At 36.0% G+C, this 21,336-nt stretch overlaps 1 protein-coding gene across 4 annotated transcripts in view; it reads left to right on the top strand.

The window, feature by feature from the left end:
- The first annotated feature begins 2,518 nt into the window (after positions 1-2,518).
- Positions 2,519-21,336, top strand: part of LOC106868430 (tudor domain-containing protein 5) — an 89,986-nt gene continuing 71,168 nt past the window's right edge. Inside the window, exons 1-2 of one of the 4 annotated variants that reach the window (XM_089360644.1) lie at positions 2,519-2,665; positions 5,511-5,769. Coding sequence is in view for 1 of the 4 variants with exons in the window: in XM_052971691.2 (XP_052827651.1) it covers positions 5,555-5,769 (215 nt within the window). In the remaining 3 variants the exon portion in view is untranslated. Of the gene's footprint in view, positions 2,666-5,510; positions 5,770-10,039; positions 10,160-21,336 lie in introns of those variants that run through there. The other 3 variants (XM_089360617.1, XM_052971691.2, XM_089360632.1) reach the window with 3 other exon arrangements.

Genomic DNA, 21,336 nt, shown 5'->3' with positions numbered 1-21,336 from the left:
AAGGAATTAATAAATGGCAAACTCAAGCAAAAAACTGACCAGCATGGAGAAAGCTTATCAAGTCATACCAAAGCCATGAACAGTCACAGTCATGACAACTGATTGCAGATAATAATATACAATTGAATAGTTCAATGTGGACTGTGGATAATTCAGAATCATAAAATTGATCCTTCAGGATTTGACAAAATAAACAAGTTCCAGTCAATTACAGAGTTGATTTAATTGAGTGATATTAGTGTCTACCTGATTTCTTCAAACAGGGGCTGAAAATCTCAAACAAACCTTTTAGCATTCAGATTATTAAATCAAATGTATTACACATTTTCCCAAGATTTCAATGATGTGATTGTTTACCCTACATTGTAGGATAGTTGTGAAAGCTGGATCTGGCCATTTTGAACATAAAATAGATATAATATTTGGACCAGAAATTACTGATTTAAATGCTCTGGGTGGTAGAGAGTATAACCCACCAATGGCTCCAATATTCCTGTGAGAAATTGTGAGCCCCAGTATTATTACCATTAAAAGACATTGTCTGATGCAAATCAACAGAAGAAAATTAAACAAAAAAATGGGTTGGATTTGGTTTATTGTCATGTAATATAAAAAATTTCAACATCTTTAAATTGAAGTAAATATCTTTCTTCATTTATACAAATATTCTTGCTTTAAATGGCTCTAAAATGTTGGTATTTGCTTGGAAATTTTTTTCTAACAAATCAGTGCTTTAGCATTTAAACCAATTATATCTGGCCAAAACATTCTACTGGTTTTATGTTCAAAATGTCCATATCCAGAGTCTCACACTCTCCCTACAATATCATTCTAAAAATAAACAATCACATCATTGAAATCTCAAAGCTACAAAATAATGGATGATTAACTAAAAACAATGTGAATAAATAATTAATACATTTAACAGAGCAATCTGAATGCTAACAGGTTAAGGTTCTTCTCAACTTTTCTGACGTACATAAATCTATTATGAGACATGTCAAAAAGAATGCAGGCTTGACCTAACATTAAAAGCTTCACTTTGTAATCATGAGGTTCTGAATTCAGTCCTTCTCTGTGACATCTTAAGCAAGTATCTTTTAATGTAGCTTAGGGGCACTTCTTGTTTGGAAACTGTTTGAAAGTCCATCAGATGGGATTTAGCTGCAATTCAAAAGGACCAGCTTTGTCACATGTGTGTCTTGTTGATTCCCCCTGAGAATTATATTAACAACACATATGCCTGTAGAGTACTCTGTCACTCACATGTTAATTCAATGAGTAGACCATACCACTGATCAAATAATTGGAACCCAGAGTATTTAAAGATAGGATTAGTTACATGCTTAACCCTAACTCTCCAAGTCTAAAGGTTTTGGTACTCACCCCATCTCCTCCCCTTGTAAACATATCAACCCCACATTGCCTGCATCCAAATCCACACTTTTCTGGCAATTACAACTCAGGTATTTTTCGGTAAGGGATAAAACTTTTGATGGAATCCCATCTCTTAATTGCTTCCAGCAGTTTCATTTCATCCCTTTCACAATACCCACAGCACACTTCCTCACTTGAAATAAGAGAGCTGTCGCCATATTTTTTTTCCATTCCAGCCACTCTGATGAACACAGTCTTAGATAATCACCTGATTGTCTAACATACTGAGTAGTTAGCTCAGCTGAAATGGCTCTATGATACTGCATACTTTGATTAATATACCTACACTATTGACAAACATACAAATGCTTATTTTTTCTGACTTATGGATCCTTAGACAACTGACCGACCATCCATCCATCTGCGTGCAGGCACACATACACATACACATAACATAACTTTGAAATGATGAATACCTTTTTTTGATAAAACAAATTTGAATTTTTACGAAATAAATTTTTTTTACCATAGACTTATTCTTTGATATTTATATATCAATTTTCTATTTGGATAAAATATATTTTGTTGAATTTATTAAAAGAGCTTTTATCTTGCAGAACCCTAAAATGTTTTTTCACAGAACCCACTTTGTGAAAGGACACTACCTTTTAAATTATTTGATTTCCAACTTACGTTTTAGTTTTCATGAACCCCCAAGGATCCAGCTTGATTAAATAAATGAGACAAAATTTCTCCTGGATCAGAAGTAATCTATTAAATCTAACTTTTCTCAATAAAAGTCTGTCATTTAATTTTAGACGAGGAAAACAGAGGCGAGCAGCCTTTCTTTGGACACACTAAATATCGGTTTTGAAATGCGAATTCCCATAATGAAGACTCAAATTCTGATCAATACCTTTATTTTATTTTTGCCTCTTCAATAAAGGACTAAAAAAATTAAAACTAGAAAAGATTTTTTTTTTTTTACACTAAGCCTTTGTACAGAGAGATGAATATATATTTATCCCACACCTTCAACATACCTGTATGAAACTATGGTTAGCGTCATTTCCTACGCATTCTTAAATACTCTGATACTGGCTCTAAAACTGTAAATCGTGTAAGGGAAATAACTCTTCATAATTTAAATAGCACGGTAGCGCAAGGAATTTCAACCACGTTTCGTGGTCTGCTTCCACAACAGCTCCTTTATAGAATCCAGATAGCTCAAGACATCATCAGGAGGAACCACGTCCGGTAACAGTATCGGTTTGAAAGCGGCATAAACGTAAGCGCACGCACGCATTCACAATGGGCTTCTATATTGTTTCTCTCCACTATATTTCTTTCAATGCACTGCTATACAGTGGGATCGAACCCAAAACCAGGTGCTTACAAAGCAAACTTAATAACCTTACAGCCATACCTGTGCCAATATTACTGATGTTTTAAGGGAGCGAGCTGACAGAAACGTTAGCACGCCGGGCGAAATGTTTGCCTTTCATCCTTTCGGGGTCGATTAAATAAGTACCAGTTACGCACTGAGGTCGATATAATCGACTTAATCCATTTGTCTGTCCTTGTTTGTCCCCTCTGTGTGTAGCCCCTTGTAGGCAGTAAAGAAATAAGAAACGTTAGCACGCCGGGCGAAATGCTTAGCGATATTTTGTCTGTCTTTATGTTCTGAGTTCAAATTCCGCCGAGGTCGACTTTGTCTTTCATCCTTTCGGGGTCGGTAAATTAAGTAGCAGTTGCGTACTAGGGTCGATCTAATCGACTGGCCTCCTCCCCAAAAATTTCGAGCCTTGTACCTAGAGTAGAAAAGAATATTACTGGTGCTTTAAGGCAGCGAACTGGCAGAAACGTTAGCACGCCGGGCGAAATGCTTAGTGGTATTTTGTCTGTCTTTATGTTCTTAGTTCAAATTTCAGCGAGGTCGACTTTGCCTTTCATCCTTTCGGGGTCGATAAATTAAGTATCAGTTGCGTACTGGAGTCGATCTAATTGACTGTCCCACTCCCCCAAATTTTCAGGCTTTGTGTCTCGAGTAGAAAAGAATATTGTTTATTTTTTGACGTAAAGTGAAAAATAATAACAACTGAAGATACAAGAGGTAACAAGTGGTCAGAATAACCCCCACATGACTTTTTTTTTATTCTTGGAAATCTTAAGAAAAATTTTGCAAATGTATGTTCTACGCACGGAAATTTATACGATTGGGAAAAAAATATTTTTGATTTTTTTTTAACCCTTCCCCACCACCTAAAAAATCCTAAAAGTTTCACTCTTTTTCGAATTTTTTAAAAAATTAACTGAAAATTCGGACTGACCGAAATTTTTGCTTAAATCCCAGCATTGGACCATCCTTGGGTGCATCCTTATTCCCCATAAATGTGTTTGTGGATAAAAAAGATAATGAAAAACATCAATACAAATCAGAGTCCGGATCCTTGTGGTTTGACGGGCAACATTTTTTTATGTAGTGTTTTTGGTACCGAAACACTTTCAAACTTCGTATACTTGTATATTTTGTGGTATAGAACAGATAAAAAAATTTGTATTCGAAGTTTTTTCACGTTAAAAATTGTCTTATTTCGATAATTTCAACTAATCACTGACGTCTATTCGGTTGAAAACAGTTTTTGTTTTGTATGACACATTCTACCAGTGTCCCAAGTTTGAAAGTGTTTCGTTAAGAAAACAAGTGTTGCCCGTCAAATCACAAAGATCCCAGAGTGCTAAAGAAACGAGGGGATTAGGTGGTCATAAGATATGTTTAAAAAGACACCAGCTAAATCGCCCTTAAATCACAAATTTATTTATTTATTGCATATTCGTAAGAATTCCCGTGTGTAGAATACAAATTCTAGAAAATTTTCTAAAAATTCCCCAAAATAAAATAAGTTATGAGGGGTTATATGGGGTGCTTAACCCAGTATTCCACCTCTGGATTTTCATTTTCGCCGGGATTTTTCAATTTTGGTTTTGTTTTTTTGTTGTTTTCTTTTTTCACCACGCACTTCAAAATTATGGTAGTGGAGGAACTTTGAATGTAAGTTAGTTAATCGAAATTTTTTTAATTTGGCACGATAATATACTTTTCCAAGCTGAATTGCTGGAGTTATTTCACTTTTTCCTGAAAAATGTTTTTAAAAAGTTATAGAGGTTTAAAATTTGATCATTTTCACCCAGTCAGGAAACAGGATTTGGAAGCTGTCATTTTGTGCGTGACTGCACATTTTGTCGTCAACATCCTGAAAATAGCACGTGTTGTCAATATTTGTAAACAAAACGTGTTTTGTAGATGGAAACATTCAATATGCGTTTAATGGGATAGTACGAACTTCAAAAGATTTATCCAAAAACCCTTATTTAGCTGTTACTTTTAGTGCACCTCACAACCACCTCAATAACATTCCTCACAAATGGTTTCAATGCAGTTTGGAAGAATTAGATTAAAGTTCTCCGGTAATTTTCTTTCGTGTTCATAAATTACTCTTTTACTTGTTTCAGTCATTTGACTGCGGCCATGCTGGAGCACCGCCTTTAGTCGAGCAAATCGACCCCAGGACTTATTCTTTGGATGCCTAGTACTTATTCTATCGGTCTCTTATGCCGAACCGCTAAGTTACGGGGACGTAAACACACCAGCATCGGTTGTCAAGCGATGTTGGGGGACAAACACAGACACAAACATATACACATATATATATATACGACGGGCTTCTTTCAGTTTCTGTCTACCAAATCCACTCACAAGGCTTTGGTCGGCCCGAGGCTATAGTAGAAGACACTTGCCCAAGATGCCACGCAGTGGGAATGAACCCGGAACCATGTGGTTGGTAAGCAAGCTACTTACCACACAGCCAGCAAAATCTAATAAAAGGTGTACATGTTTATATATATTGACTTTTGGCTTCCTCAATAGGAATGGTATGATTTGTTATGAAAATGTTATCAGATTCAATAAGATGTTGAATTTTTTTTCAGTTTTCCTGGTTATTAATTTTTCTAGTCTTCGTGTTTATTAATTTTATTAATATAGTCTAAATCAAATACTTAGATCAAAGGGTAAAGACCCATTTTTTTCTGTTTTGTATGATTTGTTATAAAAATATTCTTTTCTACTCTAGACACCGTTGCCAAGCTACAAGGAATAAGTGATGTGGCGAGTCTCATGGCACTATACTTGAAAGGGAGCGCCCTGGCCCTGTATTTAGAGATGGACGAGGAAGAGAGGTTGAACGCGGAGAACATCGAACGGAGGTTGAGAGAAGCGTATACGGAGAGCGATTACGCTGCCTTCGTTAAACTAGGAACTATTAGATGGGGGCAAGCTTCAAGGATTGGATACCGCAAGACAGACTCGCAGTCGACGAAAGGAAAACCGAGGTAAGGCGATTACATCTACTCGCACGCATACACCACAGACACAAGACCCGAAATTTTGGGGGGATGGGGGCCAGTCGATTAGATCGATCTCAGTACGCAACTGGTACTTAATTTATCGACCCCGAAAGAATGAAAGGCAGAATCGACCGCAGTGGAATTTGAACTCAGAACATAAAGCCAGACGAAATACCGCAAAGCATTTCACCCGGCGTGCTTACGTTTCTGCCAGCTCGCCACCTTGATTTGTTATAAAAAATACTATCAGAATAAATAAGATGGTTAATCTTTTCACTGTTCATGTTAATTAATTTAATTTTTTTTTTTTATGATTGAGGGTTAAACATTTTCTTTTTTTTACTTGGGGGAGATAACTCAATTTTTTAATGGGGGTGAGATAACCAAAAAGTACCACACGCAATTCAGAAAGTTCTGCAGGCCGCAGTTTTCCCATGGTTCTTCTATACGGTCGTTAGATCTGCTAGAGACAACAGCCAAACATTCCTCATATCACACCCTACAAAATTTTCTTTTTTTTGAGTTCACATTGGATGCTGGTGCAATTTGAGATACATTATGCCTGAATAAAAGACGAAATGGTCACGGTTAGAACGCCTTTATTCATATGTCTGCTGAGTCGGAGATGAAATGGTGTTAAAATGCAAGAACGAAATCTGGGGCTAATGCAGTTTCGCACCTCTCCTTGAAAAATGCATTTTCGTTTTTTAATTTTTTTCGGATTCCTACGTTTTAGATATCGGAGATTACGAATATGCAAAAGAAATTTATTTCACTCCCTCCCCGCAATTTAAATTTTTGATTTTGTTTACTTTAAAGAGATTGTAACGAATTGATGAACATATGGAAATCGAAATTATATTAAAGTGAAAAGAATTTGCGTTTTACTTGTGTTTGCCTTAAATAATCGTAAATAGTAATTTAATGTAAATTACATATACTCCATTTTATGAGAAACAAACATTAATGTTTAATAATTAATGTTATAAAGTTTAATAAGGGGCTCAAATTTACCCCCTCCCCTAATTTTAAATTTTGTATTTTTTCATTCATTTATTTATTTATCTGTCTATCTATTTATCCCTGTCCGTTTATTCATAAAATATATTTGTCAACTAAATGTGGTGGTCCTATAGACTCTATAGTATAGAGGACGGTGTTACTGTTGTTTTTAGCCCCAGGAAGAAATTCATATCTATCTATCTATCTTTTTATACACATATCTATATGCTTATTGAATTTAAAATTTTGAAAACGTGGTTTCTTGCATATTCGGAATCTCCGTCATCTAAAACATAGGGGAAAAAATTTCGAAAAAGTTCAAAATTTTAAACGGAAGGGGGTTAAAAATTTTTTTTTTTTTTTTACATATTCGTAATCTCCGACATCTAAAACGTAGGAATCCGAAACATTTTTTTCGAAAAAATGCATTTTTCAAAGAGAGGTCCTTTGAGATATTTGTACTAGAACGAGTCCGTATGACATTCGCTACCATAAAAACCATGAATCGTCTCGTTGGAAATCTGTACTCAACAACGCGATTTTTTTCTCAATAACGGTATAAAAAAGCTAAATACCAACAGTTATTTCCCTTACTTCCAAGAAATCAATACAATGTGAGCTGTGACGAGTCTACGTGGTCCAATATTATTTTCTAAAAATGATATAATTAATAATTTCTGCAATTGAGAAGGGAAGCAGTCAATTAAATTGACCCAAGTATTTGATTTAGACTATATGTGATCGATCCCGGTCGAAGCACAAAGTTGGCCACTTCCGGATTTAAACTTGTAGCGCAAAACTTAATGATAATTTTTGTTTCTTTTTAAATTCATAATAATGATAGTCCTTTCTACTATAGGCACAAGGCCTGAATTTTGAGGGGAGTGCTCAACTTCCCACCAAAGTTCAGCTGAAATTCAACCCTAGAATTCAGTTGGTACTTATTTTATCGACTTCGAAAGGATGAAACTTTGAATATTTGAATAATAATAATAATGTTTTCTTTATGTTATTTATATATTATATATAACAATAATTAATATAAAGCTATCATAATGCAGAGTGTATATTTAAAGGGAGATAATTTACGTCGACCATGAAATAAATTAATAAATTCTGCACTTTTGAACACAGCATATTCGAAGATTGTCCATTAATTCTTTTTAACAAATATTTGTGGATTATGTGCCTTAGGTATTACTTTTGATAATCTTTAAGTTTAGGAGAGTAAAAAAAATAAATAAAAATATTCAAGGGACGTAACTGAACGTCTTACCAGTATTCTCCGTACTACTCTGTTTATAAATAAATCACACATGTGATTGAATATCATAGTTTCTTATGAGAAATCGAAAATGCCTAGTGGAAGACCGGCTGCACAACATCTTGTTGCTGAAAACGAAATCCTCAATCTCATCTTATCTATATGCATTTCTATGGCGGAATTCAATCCCAAAAGAAAAAAACGTTTGTTTATTTTTTGGCTGCCATTTCTGAAGTGTATAATGTTGAGTAGGTGAATTTCTAGAACTGTTTGGTGACCCTCACTCGGCGAGATCGTGTTCATTTAATGAAATTTTCTACAGTGCAATATATTCAAACATCTGGAGCATAACTGTAGAAAATTTCATTAATAAATATTTATTTTTAATGAACACGATCTCATTGAGATCAGCATGCAAGTCCTAGAAATTTATCTGTTGAATTTCATTATCATTTCCATCGACAAAGTTCTCTCCATGCACAATTGTTTCTTTTCTGCCTGTTGTTTTTGACTCCGTTCCGTCGGGTACTTCTGCAAACCATTTCGTTTCCGTTTTGGAAAAAGAAAAAAACATTTTAAACTTTTATAAGAAAAAATTCCGTCGCATGCAGTTTTAGAAGAAAAAAAAAAAAGCACGTGTGTGATTTATTTATAAACAGCTAAAAGAAAACGGATAATAATGGTAAGTCGTTCAGTTATTTCCCTTGAATATTTTTATTTACTTTTTACCCCCCTAAACTTGAAGATTACCATTACTTTTTTATTTATTTTCATTCATATATTAGCAAGAAAAAATATAAACACGGGAAAAACAAGTCGATACTAGTTATGACCTATTAAAATCCAGCACCAATTAATAGTAATTGGCAACGTACATTGTGAAACATTCTCTCTCTGACTTATTCCCATTTTATTTACGAAGTTAAACAACAAAGAATTCTACTCTCTGTGTTTCTCTATGTTCGTCATCATCCACTGTTATAGGTCGGGTAGAATGTGTTGAAGCACTTTTTTTATGGCCGGATGCCTTTCCTGTCACCAATCTTTACTTGTTTCCGGCGAACTTTCGGAATAGTTATTCCACATAAGTTAAAATTTCTCCGTTTTAGCCGGGATTTTCATTTTTTTTCTTTTCTTTCTCTTTTGTTGCATCCCGCATTTCAAAACAATTGGGGAGGGAAGCTTTTACTGAAAAAAAAAATCCATAATTTTTAAACATCTATCTTTCCCATTCCCCTTACATCGTACCTTCACAATAGCCAAGTACCAGTAAAAAAAAATTTTCCCCTCATATAGTTACTCTATATTCTGAAACACATCACATGCACTCCACATTTTTAGGAGAAAGAAATTTTAAAATCCATATAATTAAAACATTCCCACACACACTCATCGAGTCCTCATAAAAGTAAACCACCACTAAAATGATTTTTCTCTTTTCTGTTATTTTTAATTATTTTATTGTATTCCAAGAGTATAATGGAGCGGGGTCACAGGTTAAAAAATCGTGAATTTCAAAAAAAAATTTCGGAAGCTCATTCACCCCTACTCCATCATCGTTTCGAGATGCGTAGTGCAAAAACAACAAAAAAAAAACAACAAAAAAACGTCTAGCGAAACGGAGAAAATCCATCGTGAGACAGTTATCCTGGAATAGCTAGAAATAACAGCTAAATCTATAGGTGTCGAGCACGCACTTCATTCTTTTTGTTACTTTTTTGTTGCTATTATTTTTTTTTGTGAGGACTTGCATTTTTTTAACTGATTAATTTACACGGTAACAAATACGGAATTAATGGTTCTGAAAAATTTTATTTTCAAAAATTCCAATTTTTAAATATATTCAATTGTAATGAAACTTTTTTAAACGCGGCCCGTTCATTTGTGCATGCTGCTATTTCGAGCGAATCAAGGAAAATATAAAATTAAATTAAATAACAGAACACCTGCCCCGGTATCTGAATCCTCGAAATTTATGATTCACTGTTCTGTAAATGCAGCCAAGTTGCTGGAGATTTCGATAGCTGGCCCATTTATCGGTGGAAATTGTTGGAACAGGCAACACATTCCCCTTTATAACAGATTCTAAAGTTTCCGTACTTCTGTCAGGTACGTACTGCAGAAATCCCTTTTTTATTTTGGTGGTATTGTTTACTAAACCATTTCGTCTGCGCACATACACGTTTTCTGGGTTGCAATAATGTCATCTGTCTTCAAATAATCCATAATGCATACCGGATTAAAGTTATTCTACACTTTCATTTTAAGAGTATATATTTGGAAATGTAATGATTATAATTTCTTCTCAGGGAGAACTGAGAATTTGACAATCGTAACAGTGGTACCTCCGTTTTTAAGGATTGAGATTTCCTGTGAGATGGAGACAGTAACGTAGCTAACAGGGGAGCAAGAGAAGCGACCGCTTCTCCCGAGCACATTTTCCAAATTGACGCCTCTCCGGCAATTTTTACAAAACTCATTAGTTATCTATATCAGTAGTTGTGAACTTCATACATAATGACATTGTTACTGAAACAAGAAATTAATGGACATAAAATACAATTACGTATGTTATAACTAATGGAATATTATATAATGAAATGATAAGAGAAATGCTGAAGAGTGTTTGGTATGTATCTCGGTGCCTTTTTGTATCTGCTCGCTCCTCACAACTTTAGAAACTGGTTACGCCTCTTGGTGGAGGACAATACTTTGGTGAAGGTAAGTAGATATACCAACTGACATTGATTTATTGCGGGTGTTAATGTTGTTTGTCATTAAAGAATTACGGGTGGGTTGTAGGTGAGTGTTTGTAGGGTTAGTTGTGATTAGGGTGATGATTGTAGTTGTATTATTGATGGTGATGATGTAGTTGTATTATTGATGCCTTCTACCAGCTATAAACAACCCATCGATGGTGAATGACGCCAATACCACAGCACAGTAGTGGTTGTGGAGATGAGAACACCACTGTCACCAATCACCATCATTGATATTAATTCCAGTGATACCTCTCTCACCTCTCACCACCAACAAAACTGTGACCAGCTAATCACCAACACAATCTCAATCACCATCATCATCATTTGTAGTATTGGTGATATGATAACTGAGATTGTGTACACGAGTGCTTCTCAAACTATCTGATGTGGTGTACCGGCAGTTTTTTTTCCCCCAATGTGCCAGGGACCAGTAATACTTAGTACCGGAAACAATAGATGTAATGAATATAATAAAAGTAGACATTTTTTTTTATCTTATATTTATTTTGTAAACAAATAATACAATATTACATAAGCATTATATAATGTTTTATTCTTTTCTGGAAACTCGCCGCATATCGGCAGCTTATGGCTCGCGGACCACCACTTTGAGTAGCCGTGGTGTACACCACACCATACCATTGTCTGAATAAGATAGGGGTGGGCATGACTGGAATGTCTTTGCCCATAGAGTTAGTGCAATCAGAGCTGGGCGAAAGTAAAGAATACGTACACCCGGTATTTAGGGTTAGGGTTTTTGTTACGCCGAAAACGGGTGGTGTACGTATTCATTACCTCCGCTTAGAGCTGACCGAGGTTAAGCAACATCAAGGTAAATGTACATATGCAAACACACACACACAGGGTCAGAAATCAACATTATAATGCTGGGTTATTTAACATGACAAAGATTGTTTAATTATGGATGGGTGGATCTCCAGTTTCGACGAAGATCGTTTAGTTGTTCCATCATCTGAATTGCCGGCTCATTGAATTAACACATAGAGCGTATAAATTATTCCACGGACACGTGTACCAAATACTGGTATTGTGTCAAATATTCTGAGGGTCAATCTTCAACCTCGGGAGGTTTTAAGCAAAAACCATGATTTCAGACATCAATGACTTTCTGTTTGTCAATGAATGTGCTTCGACACTGACAGGCAGTACCTGTGTCGTCAGCCTCAGATGCTTGACATGCAATAGTGTCGTGACAAGTTTTCTTCGTGAATTACAGGTCTGTTTATTTCAAAACAATGTCGTTTTCTTGTTTGTTTGTTGTTGTTTTTTTTATTTTGTAACAAAAATATCTACTAAGTCATGTGTCCTTTTTTTCTTTTTCTTTACATACCATAGATACCACGAGTGAGTATTGCTCATTGTTGTAATATATGGTTGCACTGTATTATTAAGTTAAAAATTCATTCTTTGGTCTGGACTAGACAATGGGAAGTCACTCTGATGTAAACTCGAGATCTCAACATCTAAAAATTGTCATTGGAAGTTCAGATTTCCTGCAACCTCTTCAAGAGAAGATTTAGAAGAAATGGTTAAGCCCTAAAATTCTTTAGCATATTTTGAAAATTTTAAATTTATTTTACATATACGTAAATGATAAAATATAACTGCTGTAACAAATCAACTCCAAAGCAGATTAATTTTGCTTTACTGAGGTTGTACTGACTTCATATGAAATCAATATTTGTCTAGTGGAACTAAAATGTGTGTTTGGTACTCCTTTTTATACTAAAAATAGAATTTGATCAATAATTCGGATTGTCATATTTCTGGAAGACAATCTCAAAGCATTGTTTCTACTTCCTCTTCATATCACCACCATCATCATTGTTGTTATTGTCATCATCTTCATTGACATCGTCATCATCATTAACAACAGTATCAGTATGAACACAAGCAGCAGTAATACATGTGAGGATGATAGTTTGGCAGAATTGTTAGTGTCGTACAAAATATTTTGAAGTATTTAGTTATATTGTTTTAACATTCTCAGTTCAAATCTTGTCAGAGTCTACTTTTAGCTATCGTCATATCATCTAGTCGAACTTGTGCAAACATTTTTAACCTGCAAATGCCATCCATCTCGGTCCTGCATTGGTTGAAGGAGGTGTTTGGAGAGGCATCCAGTGTGTCTGGCGAGTTGCTCTACATAGCATTGTGTTCATACGATCTGCTCGAGTGCAGCCTTGCTTTGGCATCCATAGCAGTAGGTCTTGTTTAGCTCTCTAGCAATTTCCAGCTAAGCACAAGTGCCTTTACACACTCAATAAAATAAAGTACCAATCAGGTGTAGCTGTGTCATTAAGAAATTTGCTTCCCAGTCACGATTTCAGTTTCAGTCTCATGGCACAGGACCTTGGCAAGCGTTTCTCAAAAAGCCTTGCAAAGGGTTTGACAGATATGAATGTTTCTGTAATTTATTAAAACAAAAACAGGGGTTGAAAAGTTACTTCATTTTTCAACATACTCTCCTTGCTTTCAAATGCACTTCTTTCAGTGGTCCACAAGCTTGCTTATTCCATTGGAGAAGAAGGTTTTTGGCTAGTCGTGCAACCATTTATGCCTCGCTTTTTGCACTTCATCCATAGCAAATCAATGACCTTGTAGCAAAAGATATTTGAGCAGTCAGAAGAGGTGATAGTCAGAAGAAGGCAAGATCTAGACTGTGGGCGAGCATTGCTGTGCAAAAATAACACTTGCTTTGACAACAGACTTTGATATTTGGTACGAATTGCTAGTTACAATTTGTTGGCCAGCATTTAACTGTAGCCTACACTAGTAACTGTAGACTTCTTTTCCAGGTAAGGTTCCAGTATAGGCCTTTTTCTGCAGAAGGTTGAGTTATGAATTTTTTTTTTTTCTCGCTAGCAATTCCGAGTATTTCCACTCCATGCTCTGCTTTTGGATTCTGGTTGAACATGATGGACCCAAATCTCATTACCCGTGACTATTCTCTCCAAAAAAAACTTTGGCTTCATCGCTGTAGCGGTCAAGTAAGCATTGACAGGTCTCACAACGATCACACTTATGTGCTTTGGTAAGCTCTCTTGGCATCCACCTTGCACAGACTTTACAGAAGCAAAGCTTGTTGTGGATGATTTCATATGCAGAACCATGACTAATTTGCAGAGAACATGCCACCTCATTGATGGTCACTCATCGGTTTGCCAGAAGCATCTCTCCAGTTTGTTGAATCTTCAGGTCAGTGGTGGCATTTGATGAACATCCTGCCCCTTATTCATGCTTCATGCTTATCTAGTCATTTTCAAACTTCTCAATCCACTCATACACACTTCTATGTAGAGAGTACTGTCCCCATATTATACCGAAAGCCTGCGATGATCTTCAGCCCCTGACACTCTTTTAGACCAGAGAAATCGGATCATCTTTTGGTTGTCTCCCATGAACACTTCTAAAGGCTTAACGCCATCCCCATCCCTACTTAAGGTTTATCTCCTATGTAAGGTAGTGCTCATGTAGCACATAAAAATGATGGTGTAGTGTATGCAGGTTGAAGGGTATTGTTTGTTTATGAATTCTTCCAAATGCGAGCTTTCTTTTCAGGTACATGACGCTGCTGTCCCCCATCCTAGGGTCTCACGGGCCCACACCTCCCACACCCTTGGGATTGGCACACTCAATGTGGGCACACTGAAAGGTAGATCTGGTGAAATTGTTGAGATGCTTGAATAGAAGCGTGTAGATTTGTGTTGCATCCAAGAAGTAAGGTGGAGAGGAGGTTCCACTAGGTTCCTCACAGGCAAAGAACATAGGTACAAGATTTACTGGGCAAGGAACACAGATGGGGTCATGTGCCTGGGTATAACTTCTTGCGAAGAAATGGGTTGATAAGGTAATCAAGGTAGTCAGAGTCTGCAATAGAATACTTAAGATTATATTAGTGCTACATCATGGGTTAGCAACCATTATCTCAGCCGGGGCTACCTGATGGACAGACAGACCGATTTTATGACACCTTGCTGACTACCTCGTTGATGAATGACAGGGACCTTGTCTTTGTCGCTGGTGACTTCAATGGACATGTTGGACAACATGCAGTGGGTTTCCATGGCATACATGGAGGCTATAGTTTTGGTTCCCACAGTGAGGAGGGAACCAGACGGCTGGAGTTCTGTGATGCAAATGATCTTATGGTTTGCAATTCTAACTTCAGGAAACCTGCCAGTCACCTAGTCACCTACCGATCTGGTGGACACACTAGCTAAATTGACTACATCCTTGCCATGAAAAGAGAAAGATGGCTGCTTATAAATGCCAAAACCTTCCAACGCGAAGAATGTATCCCACAACATGAGACTAGTAGTTAGCAACTTGAGGATTGGGGCTAAATGGATGCCCAGAAGTAGACCAGCTTGGAGGAGAAGAGTCTGAAATCTTAAATATCCTGTGAATGGACAGAGCTTTAGGGACGTATTACTCGAAGCTTTTGACGAAATAGAGGAGGATATAGCATCACATGATGTGGAAGACAACTGGAGGTTTCTATATGACAACCTGCTGAGGGTCACTGACCAGATCTGTGGATGGTGCAAAGTCCTCTCTCAACCCAAGGTAATGTGGTGGTGGAACAATGTTGTTGACAGGGCCATTAGGGAAAAGAAACAGGCTTGGAAGGACTGGAAGAACGGTGGTAGCAGGGAATTGTATCAGACTGCCAGAAGGGAAGCTAGGAGACCTATGTCAGTGGTGTATAGCCAGCCCACTTATGAGTACCCTTCATTCATTGGACAATAAACTTTGCTTGCGAAGACCTGTTGAGGCAAGTGAAATCAAAATCACTGACATGGCTGATGACAGTACTGCCTGATTGGCACTCGTGCCAGTGACATGTAAAAAGCACCATTCGAGCGTGATCATTGCCAGCATCGCCTTACTGGCACATATGCTGGTGGCACGTGAAAAACAACATTCGAGTGAGGTCATGGCCAGTGCCGCCGGACTGGCTCCTGTGCAGGTGACATGTAAAAAACACCTTTTGAGCATGGTCATTACCAGTACTGCCTGACTGGCTCTCATGCCAGTGGCACGTAAAAGCACCCACAACACTCTCGGAATGGTTGGCATTAGGAAGGGCATCTAGCTGTAGAAACTTTGCCAGATCAGATTGGAGCCTGGTGCAGCCTTCTGGCTTGCCAGTCCTCAGTCAAACCGTCCAACCCATGCCAGCATGGAAAGCAGACGTTAAACAATGATGATGTATGTACATATAAATCAGCTCTGGTTGCTAACTTTGAGCTATACAGAAACTAACAGATTATTGAATTTCCTTGCAACTTTGATATGGGAAAAATGTATGTATCTCTCAATGCCAATAAATTGTTGTTGTTTCTTATTGTATACTGTCCATTTTTTGTTCTTTATACCTGCCACTGACTACTTGAAGCTTACTAGCTTCCTACACTTGGATCCCCAGATCATACTTATATATATATATATGACTCTTTATTCACGTTCTTTTACTAGTTTCAGTTATTGGGGGAACTGCCTTGAATATACACATATATACACCCACACATGGGTGGTATATATATGTGTGTGTAGGTGTGTGTGTGTATATATATATATATATATATATATATATATATATGTAGAATGGGCTTCCACACAATTTCTGTTTATCAACTTCGTACATATATATATATATATATATATATATATACACATTCGCCATGATAGATCGCTAGCCACTACACATTACTTTTTTTCTCTCTTTGTTTCTCTCCTTGTTTTTTTCTATGGAAGAGCGTAGGCTCGAAACGTTAAAGACTTTTTCACTTCCCAAGCATTATACTAATACATCTGTTTGTTTTCTACACCACCTGTCTTCGTGTCTTTTTTTTTGTGAATTTTCCCTATATATATATATAGTGTAGTATATTGCCACTTAAGTGTGGCTGACCCCTAGGGGTGGATGTTACTGTCCTCCTGGGGCTAAAAGCAACAGTAACATCCACCCCTAGGGGTCAGCCACACTTAAGTGGCAATATACTACACTTTATCGTGCAGTTACTGTTAATACTTCATTTAGAGAATTAACATTGCTTGTTTTCACCTTTTCGATATCAGTGAAGAATTTCACTGGAAAAGAAGATATAAGATTGCCAGGTTTTTGTCTCTCTCACCAAGGTCAGCAGCTATCGAACGCCGACGAAGGGAAATAACCCTGAAATCCGGATCCGTTCGTGCTGCAGATGTTGGTGAGAGGGATAACTTCCCTTGGCAAACAGGACACAGTCGTGTGTCGATAAGCCAGCTGGAGGAGATGTCCTCCTGGGGCTAAAAGCAACAGTAACATCCACCCCTAGGGGTCAGCCACACTTAAGTGGCAATATACTACACTTTATCGTGCAGTTACTGTTAATACTTCATTTAGAGAATTAACATTGCTTATATATATATATTTGTAGAGAAAGAGAAAGAGTCAACAGATAATATCAAAAGATGCTCAATATAGAAAACACTTTGTATTCTGTGTAAATCTGCTCGGTTGATATATAAATATCTATCTACTTACACATGAATGTTCATAGTCTGAATATTTTCAGTCTCTCTCTCTCGCTATATTTACATGTATATATGTATGTATATTTTATATATCTAGCGCTAGCAGTTTTATTTGTTTATTTGCATTGCTATATATATATATATATATATATATACACATACATTTAAATGGTGTTTTTCTAAGTGTACTTAACTCAACCCTATGAAATATTTACAGTAAAGTACATTATATTTTTTCCCATACAAATATTATAAACTTCCATATAAAAGCTATTTTAATTCTATTTAAATAAAAGCAAGAACTGAATGAATGGAAACTCCAAAAATTATTGATTATCATTATTGATTGCATTTTGGATTTAGTCATAGCATGTTAGGTCATAACAAAATGACTCCACACTTCTGTCAAATGTTGCTTCTGTGTAATAGTTGTATTGCCATGATAGTAATTATGATAACACATCAATTTCATGCTAATATATTGATTATACAAATTATTATATATTGATTGAAATATTACCATATTTTTTGCAAAGAGCATTAAAAATCTAACTGGAGATAATTATGCTGTGAGGAAAAAGAAATATTAGTTATCGACTAATATAGTTTATAATAGATTTAGAATAAAGACAAGGAATACGATAAAGTTGAAGATGAAAACCAACAAAATCGAAGGCTAAGGCATGTTATGTGGTTAAAAAGTTCAGTTTACAACCATGTGGCTTCAGGTTCACTCCCACCGCACAGCACCTTAGGGAAGTGACTTCTATTGTTGCCCCACACTGACAAATGCCTTGTAAATGAAGTTGATAAACAGAAATTGTGTGGAAGCCCATTCTACATATACACACACACACACACACACACACACACATATATATACCACCCATGTGTGGGTGTATATATGTGTATATTCAAGGCAGTGCCCCAATAACTGAAACTAGTAAAAGAATATGAATAAAGAGCCAATATGACTGAGCACAAACATGCAGGGTATCTACGTTATCAAAAATATAGCCAACAGAGAACAAGAATGATGAACAGTCAACTAATTATTTGCAGCAACATCAAGAGAAAGAGAGAAGCACAACAACATAGCACAGAATAAAGTACAGCAGGCAGAATATTACATTGACCCCAGTGCTCAGTTGGTACTTATTTTATTGACCCTGAAAGAATGAAAGGCAAAGTCAACCTCAAATAATAATAATAATAATGGTTTCAAATTTTGCCACAAGGACAACAATTTTGGAGGCGGGGACGAGTCGATTACATTGACCCCAGTGTTCAACTGGTACTTATTTTATCGACCCTGGAAGGATGAAAGACAAAGTCAACCTTGTGCCTACTCTAGGCACAAGGGCTAGACAATTAGATTGACTCCATTACACAACTGGTACTTAATTTATCAACCCAAAAAGGATGAAAGGCAAAGTTGACCTCAGAGTAATTTGAACTCAAAACATGAAGACAGGCGAAATACCACTAAACATTTCTGCCAGCTTGCTGCCTTATACCTCCAATAATAATGATGATGGTGATGATGATGATGAAAGCGGCGGGTGGGAGGAGCTTATAATTTCAGGTAAACTATTTAAAATTATAATTATGCAGTTTGTTTTGTTTGCATCATTTGGTGTAAAGACTATCACATCTAAAGGAAAGGGAATTTGTTTTAAAATTCAAGGTTTGACACACCATTCTACTTCTGTCTGCACCCAGAAACTGATTGCCCAGCTTCAATAATAGAATTAATAATATAAAGTTGGTTAATATAATCAACTTAAAATTTTGATGCTAAATAATCTTTACAATTTCAGTTAGAAGCTCCTCAAAATTCAAAATGTTTTCCCAATGTGTTGTATGCTCTACAAGAAATTAGAATATTTACAATCCATATGCTGAACTATATAAAAATATGCATTTGATAGAGCTGCAAGGTCAGGCATGTCAATGTATATTTCAAGGCTGAAGAGTACCATTTATATTTGCAGCCAGAGAAAACCAGAACTGGTGGAGTACTGGTCATACTGCCTTCTTCATTCACTAGGAGTTTACCAGTTCTTTTAAGACGCTTTGGCAATAGTAGTAGTAGCAAAGCATGAAAAACCTGACTGTTTTCTAATGTACATCAGTAATCCAAAATGCCCAGAAAATACAAACAATTTAAACAGAAATGAAACTGGAAAATCAACCAGACTTAATAGCAAAATGTACAAAACTCACCATACAAAGTTACTGAATGTTTTGAAGGTGTGGCAGGACTCCTCTTTTGAAGGAGTAGCTGAGTACATTCACATTATAGAGTTTCAGAAATGTGCCCTTCTTCATTTTCATTACCAAATTATTCTTTGAGATAAGGACAAGAAATTGTGACTGTATCGACATGTTAGTATCAGCAGAAATTATATGACAACACAGACCCTATAGCTTTGACAATTCCTCATCTTCCTGCTTGGGAAATGATTCACAACAAAGGCAATTCTCTAAAAGCTGCTGTAAAGAAACATTTTAAAATGTAAATGAATATCCAGAATATCACTGAAACAATTGTGGTGTACAAGTTGAATGCCATTTCTATGATGATTGCTATATGGTGCCATATAACCACATTTCCACTGAAAAAGTACTACACTCACACTTATCTTAACCCTTTAACATTCAGATTATTTTGTCTGATGTAATGCTTTTTTGAATTACTCATGCATTATCTTTTTGTATTGAGATTTCAATGATGTGTTTGTTTATTTTTAGTGTGACATTGTAGGGTAGGTGTGAGGGGATGGATCTGGTCAGTTTGTACGTAAAACAAGTATAATATTTGGGCCGGATATGGCCAGTTTAAATGCTAAAGGGATAAGGTATGTTCATCTGTGATTTTCACTGATAAACATATCTTAAGATTAATGTATCAAATATATTTTATACACATTTACAAAGGACACAGTTGCTTGTCTATAGAAATAAAAAGCAATCCTCCTGCAATCATTGCGTAGCTTCTAATAACAACTACAAGGCAGAAATGAATTTGAGTGTCCAGAATGACAAGATAAAGTTTTATGTTACTTGTAGACACATGCCCGCTACCCCTGAAGTCATAGAAGTCATAGTATAAAATGAGGAGGTTATTACAGTGTAAGTTGCATGATACATCCCACAGAGACAAGCCTTCTACCTTCAAAGTCAGCAGACAAGTGTACTTTCAAAGAAGTTAAGTTTATTAACCCTTTTTGTATTTTGATTACTCTGTCAAATGTAAGGCTTATATATTACATTGCTTTGAGTTAATCATTTATTATCTCATCGCTTTGAGATTTCAATGATGTGACTTTATTTTTAGAAAGACATTGTAAGGTAGGTGTGAGAGACCAGATCTGGCTGGTTTGAACATAAAACAAGTAGAATATTTTGGACAGATATGGCCTTTTTTAATATATTAAAGGGTAAAGCTACTGAAGCACAATGCCACCGTGATACTATTTTGACTGAATAGTCTGGATGATTATTTCTTCTACTGTGAAATCCCATTTCATTACATTTTCAATGAAAGAGGGAAAAAATCGATGCATAAAAATTTAGAGTTGATAAGTTGTAGAGACAAGTATTTTAAGAAGAATAAGAAAGGAATTAGTTTTTCACTTATAAAAATATGTTTTTAATGTTTACAAGAATTATACTGTGTCACTACTGATCCAATGAGAATGTTAAATTAGATGAATGGCTAAAATATTTTTCTGGTAAACAACTCAAAAGTGTATATTTGTGTGTATGAAGCAAGAAACTGAAAAATTGAGAACAGTCCAAAGAGAAATTATGTCAGCTACTAAAAATGCTTGCATTCAACTTAAATTATTGACTAAGAAAATGAGTTTGAAAGCACTTTAGAGAAAGTGTCAACATTTTCAACACTGTTACAACTTACACTAAGCATTTCAACCAGTAAGCTAATGTTTCTGCTTAATAATTTCATCCAGTGAGCTA

This window comes from Octopus bimaculoides, chromosome 1, assembly GCF_046866305.1.
Source record: "Octopus bimaculoides isolate indiv1 chromosome 1, ASM4686630v1, whole genome shotgun sequence".
NCBI classification, from domain to species: Eukaryota; Metazoa; Mollusca; class Cephalopoda; order Octopoda; family Octopodidae; genus Octopus; species Octopus bimaculoides.
This window is presented reverse-complemented; position numbering and strand designations above follow the sequence as displayed.